Here is a 9,437-nt window from a genome sequence, read left to right as displayed (position 1 = left end):
TCAGGGCACAGGCCCGGGTTGCAGGCTCGATCCCCAGTGGGGGGAGTGCAGGAGATAGCCAATCCATGATTCTCTCTCATTGATGTCTCTCTCACTCTCTCTCCCCCTCTCCCTTCCTCTCTGACATCAACAAAAATATATTTTAAAAAAAGAGAGAGAAGAGTTACCCAGCAAGTTGCCCGAGAGGTTGACGGGCAGGATGACGCACAGGGACAAGAAGCTGACCACCGCCAGCAGGAAGATGATGTGTCTCTGGAAGGACAGGTAGTGGATGGCGTCCTCCCCGCACCACTCCAGGATCTGGTCGTCGCTGGTCAAGACACAGGCATGGGGTCCCGGTGAGCAGCAACCCCAGGCCGGCCCTCGGGGGCCCTGCACGGAGGGTCTCCTGTAACCCCTCCTGGTCACCCCTCGAGGGAGCTTCGAATTCCATCTCCATTTCTTAGCACAGCAGGAAACAGGCATGGAAAAGTGGCATAGCCCTAGCCCGGTGATGGCGAACCTATGACACACGCGTATCCTCTCTCATCATTGATGTTTCTATCCCTCAAACTCCACCATTGATACACCACATATTCATTCATTTGAATTACCCAGAGCAGGTGTCGGCCTCGGCACCTTTCTTATAGTTGGGGAAACTGAGGCCCGGAGAAAGGGACTTACCCACTGTCCTGAAACTACCATATTCCATCAATTCTACGCTGTCCTTCTCCTATTTCAACGAGCATAGCTGACCACGGCTTACTGGGCAGCGTTTCCTCATTCTTCGTGCTGTCTCAGATAATGTGCATCTTACAACAACCTGATGGCCACCGTGGCACCCAGACTCACAGCCTGGCTCCGTCCACTGCACTGGAGGTGACTGGCCAGCCCAGAGCACCCAGCGCCTCTTTTAGGATTTCTCGCCACAGGCTCCAAGTTTTGGGAAAAAATGAACACTTTTAACCCAATGAGCTGACTGTATCGAGCGATCACTAGTTCTCCACTTTTCACCAGTTTAAAGACACGTAGCACTGTCTAGAGGAGCTTCCCCTCAACTAGATCCACGTTAAATACTGAGGAGAGAGGATTCCCGCCTGAACCACAGCAGGAGCTATAATTGGCTGGTGCAGGAACTGCCTGGGACTCCTCTGTCCTCAGCCCCACGTACGGCTTTGAACCTGAACTGAAGGAAGTACCTAAGAGGCCCTTTCTCAAGGTCAGGCATCTGGGCTCTTTCCTCCTGATTGGCCAAACACTCAAATGCGCACACGCACATGCACACGCACTCGCACACGCACTCACACGCACACGCCGTACTCACTGGAGACGGAAGATCGCAGTAAGCCAGGGGCAGCATCCCTGGAAACAAAGAGATCGGGAATTAGCTTCGAGCGTGTCTGTCTTTGGGAGCAGATACAACCATCGTCTTTGACATTAATAACGAGCAAACCTTCTGCTGTATAAAAACAGCACTTTTGCCCCAAATTCAGCAAGCGACCCCTTGTCCCGAACAAGACAGAGTCCGCACGCTCCCAACCGTTCCCAATATGCACTACAGGCTTGGAATTCATTCTGTCTTCCTTTCTTCCTTTTTTACAAATGATTTCAGAGAGGAAGGGGGAGGGAGAAAGAGAGATAGAAACATCAGTGCTGAGAGAGAATCATGGACAGGCTGCCTCCTGCACGCCCCACACTGGGAATCGAGCCCGCAACTCGGGCACGTACCCCCTGACTGGAATCGAACCCAGAGCCTTTCCGTTCACAGGCCAATGCTCTATTCGCTGAGCCAAGCCAGCGAGGGTGCAAGCTTGGAATTCTTGCAAAACCCTCTCAAATTTGCCAATCTGTGGGATTACACATGTTCCGGGGTCAAATCATGAAACTCGAGTGAACAGCTGGTGAAACCTCAGGCCTGCTCTGGAGAAACTGCTGGGGGTCACTGTTTGTTTCCAAACGGCCGAGGGAAGCGTGGGACAAGAGCCTGGAGTGGGATCTAGAGAAGGAACAGGTGTCTGCAGCTTGGATCGTCCACTGACACTCTCTGAAGTGGATGGTTGCCCAGTGTGACCTGTCTTTGTTTGAAGACAAATATTTGTTCCTCATTCACTTGACAATTACTAAACAGCTCCTACCGGGTGTCAGGTGACGGGGCACAGTGCTGGGTAAGACACAGCTCCTGCTCACATTTGGCCCAGAGACTAGCAGGCAACTCAACAATTAACTGTCCCTGGCCAACGTGGCTCAGTTGGATGAGCATCATTCCACGCACTGGTAAGTTGCAGGTTCGATTCCCAGTCAGGGCACCTGCCTGGGTCATGGGCTCAATCCCCGGTCGGGTGCATATGAGAGGCAGCTGATCTCACATCAATGTTTCTCTTTCTCTCTCTCGCTCTAAAAATTAATAAAAACACATTTCTTAAGAAAGAAATAATAGCCCTAACTGGTTTTGCTCAGTGGATAGAGCCTGCGGACTGAAGGGTCCCAGGTTCGATTCCGGTCAAGGGCATGTACCTTGGTTGCGGGCACATCCCAGTAGGGAGTGTACAGGAGGCAGCTGCCCGGCGGCACCTCCCCCGTGGTCTGTTCCAAGTCCAGGCGACTGTCAGTGCAGAGAAGAGCTCTGACCCACACCCACCGCCGGGACGGGAGCACCGCCGCCCTCTCCCCGCTGGTTCATCGCCGCCGGCCTCCCCTGCCCACCAGGCGCCCCGCCGGCCACAGCCACCGCTGCCCCGAGATACCGACCAGATCACTCTCAAAATCCTGAGGCCCTTGGGAGGAAGACGATGACGACCTCTGGAATCTGGACTCGCTGGAAGCACAAACGGAAAAAAAATTCAAATACTTCTGTTTAAAAACCTAAAAACGCATCCCCCGTATCTTGCTGCCTCATGGAGCTCAGGACCAAAGCTACTAGCCCTCACCGGCTGGGGCGAAGCGTGACTCGCCCTGTGAGAAACACAGACACGGCGAGAGCCACTCCGAGCTGTCGGACAGAAAACTGCGGGGTCAGGACACACCCGGCCTCAGCACGAGGGCTGGTTTACCTAAAGTGACTTCAGCCGAAACCGGTTTGGCTCGGTGGATAGAGCGTCGGCCTGCGGACTGGGGGGTCCCAGGTTCGATTCCAGTCAAGGGCATGTACCTGGGTTGCGGGCACATCCCCAGTAGGGAGGTGTGCAGGAGGCAGCTGATCGATGTTTCTCTCTCATAGATGTTTCTAGCTCGCTCTCTCTCTCCCTTCCTCTCTGCAGAAAATCAATAAAATGTATTTTAAAAAATAAATAAATAAAATAAAGTGACTTCAAAACGGGGCCTGTTTGCAAGGTGTTTCCCACTGAGCAGACAACACTTGGCATGACATGCTGTATTTTATCATCAACTCTAAGATGCCACTGGTGTCAGGGGCATCATTTGTTTCTAGCTCGCTCTCTCTCTCCTTTCCTCTCTGTAGAAAATCAATAAAATGTATTTTAAAAAATAAATAAATAAAATAAAGTGACTTCAAAACGGGGCCTGTTTGCAAGGTGTTTCCCACAGAGCAGACAACACTTGGCATAACATGCTGTATTTTATCATCAACTCTAAGATGCCTCTGGTGTCAGGGGCATCATTATGAACCACGAAGAATGAAAAAATGCTACCAATTAAACTGTAACAAGCAATGATAACAAGCTGCCTTCCGATTTCAGAGACAAGAAAAGGCCAAAATGTGCATTTTTAAAGTTGCTAAAGTCTGGCATTTTAATATTTTTTTATTGATTTCCGAGAGGAAGTGGGGGAGAGGGAGAGAGAGATGGAAACATCAATGATGAGAGCGAATCATGGGTCAGCTGCCTCCTGCACACCCCCTGCTGGGGATGGAGCCTGCAACCAGGGCATGTGCCCTTGACCGGAATCAAACCCGGGACCCTTTAGTCCAAAGGCCGATGCTCTATCCACTGAGCCACACAAGCGAGGGCTGAACTCCGGCATGTTATATAGTGGGATTTTAGTCAGATCCCTTCTTCTGAGTAACCCACAAGAACACCGGTGCGCTATTTGGATTTTTGCTTCTGTTTCCCTACTCCTCGCTCCGCCCTCCCACTCCGAATGGCCTAAGACACAGTGGAACTTCACTTGGAACTCTCTCATTGGGCCTTCACGGTAAGCCTGCAGGGAACAGAGCGCAGGAGAAAACCCCCCAAAAAGTTTAGGGACTTGACCAAGATCACACAGCCAGGGGGCTGGCCAGGCCCCCTGATTTCCAAGTGCTCCACTGTCCTGTGGCGTTCAGCCCCTCCTCGGGGTGAATGTCCCCCAAAGCATCAGATATCCCAAAAGGCTCCCCCAAGAGTCTCAGGCTCCGACACAGCTGAAACCAGGGCCTCCCCCCCCACACTCACCCCAATACACCCTGACTGAGGCTTTTGCAAATGCCAGAGACTGTGGAGAAGGAAATGCATTTACACACACACCCCTCGCCCCTCCCACATTTCCACACGGGGCAGCCGGCGGGGCGAGAGCGGAGGGCCTGCCTGGTGATGACAGGGCAGGCGCTGGGGGGGCAGCCTGGGCCAGAGTGTGCCCCCCAGGACAGAAACTGGCTGAAGAACCTAGAGACAGAACCTGGCTACAGAACCTGGATAGAACATGGCAAGAGAACCTGACTAGAACCTGGAGACTGAAGCTGGCTGGAGAACCTGGAGAACCTAGCAAGAGAACATGGACACAGAACCTGGCTGGAGATCCAAACCAGAACTTCGCTGGAGATCCAGAGGAGAACCTAGTGAGAGAACTGAACCAGAACTTGGCTGGAGATCCTAGCTAGGCTGCTGATCAACTGAACGCTGTCTCCGTGTCATTCCTTCTTCGCCGACTCCGTCCACACCTTTGGGGACCCCTGGACCTGCTGGGGTTGGACCCCAACAAATCACTTCCCACTGACACAAGGACTGGGGTGGGTGGCAGCCAGCTGGCCCTGGAAGCGCCAGTGGTGCAGATGGAGAATTCAGGTCCCCCTCTGGGGGATGTGAGTGCGGAGCAGGCTCACCCGGGGCGGCTGAGTTAGGGCCATCGGCCAGCACGAAGCCAGGGGGAGGTCAGGGACCGTTCGTTCAGACACGGCCCCACCGCCCTGCGCAGGCAGCCCCAGCCCTCAGCGAACTCGTTGCGGAAGACGCACTTGACAATAGCCAGGGCGAGTCAGAAAGCCGGCATCCTCCTCCTGCTGATTTTGGAGCCCTAACTATCTGAAGGAACTCCGTTTCCTCCGCAGCCCGAAGCCAGTGAGGCCTGTGGCCACAGCCGGGCCGGAGCCCAGAGGGGACCGGGCGTGTGGGCCTTGGCTTTCTCACGAGGCTGACCTCGCGGGCCCGTGCCGCGGGCCGGACAGACGGCATCTGGTACCGGCCTGGCGGGCGTACACGGTGAACGTGATGTGATTCCAGCATCGTGGGTGGGTCCTGCCTGCTGGGCTTCCCATGCCCCCAGCCCATCCCAATGTCTGTCTGTCTGTCTCTCTCTCTCTCTGTCACACACACACACACACACACACACACACTGACATTCTAAGTAACATGACTCTTTTACCTGCCCACTTCTGACACCAGGGCAATGCGTCCGTAATCCCAGAATCTTCTCCTTATGATGGAAAACACCAATATTAAAAACTAAAAGTAGAAAAAGAAAGCAAGTGAAAGCACATTGGATGGCTTGTCAAGAGAAGAGACAGCTGTCTTAGGGGCCAAGCCCGCCTGCCTCGCGTCAGCGGGGCGCGACGGTGACCCACGCCCAGAGAGGGCACCGAGCTGCCCAGGGCCGCACAGCTCGAGGCTGTAATGCTGTGCCCGCTCACACACACACACACACACACACACACCCCCCAGGTCTTGCCACTTGTTCCCAAGTCACGAAGGCTGTCCGTGCTGCCGGTGAGCTTGCCCGGGCGCCCTCCTAGCCCAGCACGCGGGCCTGTCCGTGGCTGTGAAGGCAGCATCGGCAGCCGCGACCTCCCGAGGACTGAGCTGGCTCAGCGGCTCCTGGGCAGGGAGGTCTGGCCCCACAGCCGCCCTGGGGAGCCGCTTAATTTTTCTTCTTCACTTTACATAGAATGTCTTTCCCTTTTTTAAAAAAATCTATTTTTATTGATTTCACAGCCAATCAATGATTCTCTCACTCTTCATTGATGTTTCTATCTCTCTCTCCCTCTCCTTCTGAAATCAATTAAAAAAAATATTTTTTTAAAAAGAATTAGTCCCATTTTACAGAGCAGAAGCCTGAGGCCCAGACAAGCGACGTAATGTACCCAAGGCCACAGAGCCTGTCAGTGGCAGCGCTGCTGGGATAGAAAGCCAGGTCTGGCTCCTCCCCTGAGGTCCCCGGAAGGCCCCGGTGGGGTTTAAACAAACAAGTGACAGGGGGAAGCAGGATTCACAAAGGTCTTACCAGGAAGCAGCTGACGTCGATGAGCAGGACGACGGGGATGCCGCCGAAGGGGACGCCCTGGAGCACGGTGCTGTTTTTGGCCGAGTTGTAGCAGTAGGAGTCGTTGGGGTGCTCCCTGATGCCCAGCCGGTCCCGGGTGGACGCCGCCTTGGACTGCCACAGGTCCAGGAACGGGGAGTCGGTCATGGTGCCCATCACCCCTGAAGAACGGGACCCGGCAGGCGGTCAGAGCTCAGACTCTCCCATCGTTTCCCCGGCCAGGGCTGGCAGAGCCAACGGTGGGTGTCTCCTGGCTGGGGTGGGGGGTGGGGGGCACGGGGAGCCAGCAGCAAGGGGCCGGGGCGAGGAGACACCAGACCCCGCGTGCCAGGCAGAGTTTACGGAAAATAGCTCCATTGTGCGAACAGTCCCAAGGGTCCGATGGAGGGGGGATGGCTCCTGCAAGACACAGCTGGTACCCTCCCAGGTGGGGGGCACAGGACAAAAGGGAAGGACAGGCGCTGCGTATCTGCCTGTTTAGGGGGGGCCCACGGGCCTCCAGCCTCCAGGACTCCTGCTGGCAAGGTCATTCCTTCCTGGGGGAGCCCCTGGGAGCACCAGTGCAGGCCGGGGAGAGGATGGAGGGGGGCAAATAAGGAAGAGGGGGGCCCCCTAAGTAAGCTGCTGACCGTGGGAACCACGGGGGAGCCCCTGCTCCCACTGTTCATGGATGTCAGAGACAGGCCCATTCCCCACACTTGGAAACTGAGGCTCAGGGGCTTAACCACCTGCCCCAAGATCAAGGAACCGGTCCTGGCAGACGCGGGTCTCAGACCCAGACTCCTGACTCACACGGTCCTGCTCCCGCCCCAGCAGGCGGACAAGCTGGTAGCTCAGTGAGAGATGAAAGGCCTGGGAAGGGGCGGACAGAGGCAGACGTGGGACCGGAGAAGAGAGGGGCGGGGGTGGTCCAGGGAGAGGATACGGGGAGAGTCTCAGGACTTCCACAGGGACCCCCGAGGCACCCACGGAGCCCTCCCAGCTCCGCCCTCTGACCCCCACCCCCCTGAGGACCTTGGTCTCAGGGAAAGGCCTGACATGTCCAAAGCAAACACGGACAGCTCCGCGGGCGGCTGGCTGCTCCCTCCCTGGCTGCTGGGAACCCCGGCGAGGCTCATGAAAAGCTCCAGTGTTTGTCCCTGAGCCCGGAGGCCCAGAGCTAGAGCCCGCGTTCCGGCCTCCTTTCCAGGGACTGTGGTCGAGGAGCCGGGGACATACTCAGTACCGCTTCCTCCAGCTCCCCCTCCCCCCCCTCCCCAAAGCTGGTTAAACCAGATTCCCCAGGGCCTCTGCTTGGGCTGGTCTCTCCACCTGCCGCAGGGACCCCAAACACGCAGGGACCCCAAACACACAACGCTGGTGGACTGTGTGCTGGGTGGGGGTGATTCCCAGTTCTGACCCCTGGAACTGCTGGGCTGGGGACAATCCCACACAAAAGTGCAGGCAGGGTGTGTGTGGGGGGGGTGGGTAGGTGCGGGAGGTCAGGGGGTGCCTCCCAGGGTACGGAGACACTTTCTCCCCTATAAGAGCCGGAGGGAGGGTGTGGTGCCAGAACCATGGACGGGCAGACGCATGAGAGCTGTTCTGGGAGACAGATGGTCTTGGCTCCCCCCCTTCACACCCCGCCCCGTGGCACCAGCCCAACCACACCCCCAGCCAGATGCTGGGAGGCCAGCGCCTGCCCTGCCCCTGGCCCCACACTCACCGGACACCAGGGGAGGCACGGCCTGGGGATGAGCCCCTCGGAGAGGCCCTCAGGGGCAGCTGGCTCTGGCAAACAGAGTCTGGCTCAGCTGTAGCCTGTCCTGCCCGTCGCACACACTCATTTCCTGCAGGGTCTCCTGCCCGCAGGGCCACGGGCACCAGCCTGTGAGGGCTTTCCTGGAGGGACACAGACACCCGGCATGAGAAGCGGCCTTACCCGGCCCAGCTCTGGCCTGGGCCCCGCGGACACATGCCCTGGGGTCTCTGATTTCAAACACCCGCATGGACCCTGTGTCCTCCCGATGGGCGCCCTCCTGCCCTGGCCTCTCCCAGAACTGGTTCTAGGCCTGCGTTCCTCTGGGCCACCCCGCTCCCCACTCTCACCCCCACCTCCCCCTCCTCTCCTGTGGCTGGAGGCCCTGCTGGGGCCAGTGGTCTGCCCTGAGCTGTGGGGCTCATCTGGGCACCACGGGTGGCTGCTGCCAGGGACAGGGCAGAACAGACAAGGCAGGCTTGAGAGTGAAATGGTAAGACAAGAACAGCCTCATAAAATGCTCACAGAGGGAACACTGTCCCGGAGGAGCAGGGGGTGGGGAGGGGTGCCGCTGGCTGGGCTGGGCGGTACCAGGGGACAGCCCTCCCCAAGGCTGCTGCATGCTGAGTTTAGGGGAGCAGAGGCCCCAAGGGAGGAAGGCACTGTGGTTCCCCTTCTTCCTTGAGCCCCAGTCATGCCTCTCGGTCCATTTCCTCTTGTCAAACAGGATCCCTTGATAAGAAGGGCCCCGGAGGTCAGCCTGGGGCCTGGGACGGAGCTGGTCCCGCCAGCCCCTCCAGATGACGTGCCACTGAGCGCACAGCTGTGCAGGCCTCCAGTCTCCCCGCCTTTCAGCTCAGCTGTAGCCTGTCCTGCCCGTCACACACACAAAACCCAGCGTCTGCTGAAACATCATGGCCCCTCCAGGCAGGGGTGACAAGGGGGGCGGGGGGGAGGGGGAAAGAGGGGACTCAGTGGACGATCAAAAGGGAGCTGGCTCAGGAGCAGGGGCCAAGCCAGCAAGCAGGCCCCGTGGTCACAGGAGCCGTGCCTGGCCGCGACCTTCGCAATATCCAGCGATCTGATATTTGTTTGACAAGTGTATGCAAATGCCCAGCACTTATCCATGCCTCCTTGGCTCATTCCTAGCCAAGAGCCTGGAGGAGGAGATCCAAGAATTCCCGCTGAGCCAGGTGGGGAGCAGGGGACTCGCGCCCCCAACGCCAAGTTCAGCCCATGTCCCCCCACCCCC

The 9,437-nt window shown here is 57.4% G+C and overlaps 2 protein-coding genes across 2 annotated transcripts in view; both read right to left on the bottom strand.

Annotated features, from left to right (window-relative positions):
- The window catches only part of TMEM63A (transmembrane protein 63A), a 56,149-nt gene extending 47,818 nt beyond the window's left edge, over positions 1 to 8,331 (bottom strand). The window contains exons 1-6 of the mRNA XM_006761316.2: positions 8,153 to 8,331; positions 6,409 to 6,608; positions 5,554 to 5,633; positions 2,728 to 2,794; positions 1,304 to 1,341; positions 168 to 310 (exon numbers count right to left, since the gene is read on the bottom strand). Of these exons, the coding sequence (XP_006761379.1) occupies positions 168 to 310; positions 1,304 to 1,341; positions 2,728 to 2,794; positions 5,554 to 5,633; positions 6,409 to 6,603 (523 nt within the window). The 5' untranslated portion in view covers positions 6,604 to 6,608; positions 8,153 to 8,331. The remainder of the gene's footprint in view (positions 1 to 167; positions 311 to 1,303; positions 1,342 to 2,727; positions 2,795 to 5,553; positions 5,634 to 6,408; positions 6,609 to 8,152) is intronic.
- Positions 7,168 to 9,437, bottom strand: part of LEFTY2 (left-right determination factor 2) — an 8,788-nt gene continuing 6,518 nt past the window's right edge. Inside the window, exons 3-4 of the mRNA XM_015562333.1 lie at positions 8,153 to 8,217; positions 7,168 to 7,299 (exon numbers count right to left, since the gene is read on the bottom strand). Of these exons, the coding sequence (XP_015417819.1) occupies positions 7,168 to 7,299; positions 8,153 to 8,217 (197 nt within the window). The remainder of the gene's footprint in view (positions 7,300 to 8,152; positions 8,218 to 9,437) is intronic.

This window comes from Myotis davidii, unplaced genomic scaffold, assembly GCF_000327345.1.
Source record: "Myotis davidii unplaced genomic scaffold, ASM32734v1 scaffold174, whole genome shotgun sequence".
In the NCBI taxonomy this organism is placed as follows: domain Eukaryota; kingdom Metazoa; phylum Chordata; class Mammalia; order Chiroptera; family Vespertilionidae; genus Myotis; species Myotis davidii.
This window is presented reverse-complemented; position numbering and strand designations above follow the sequence as displayed.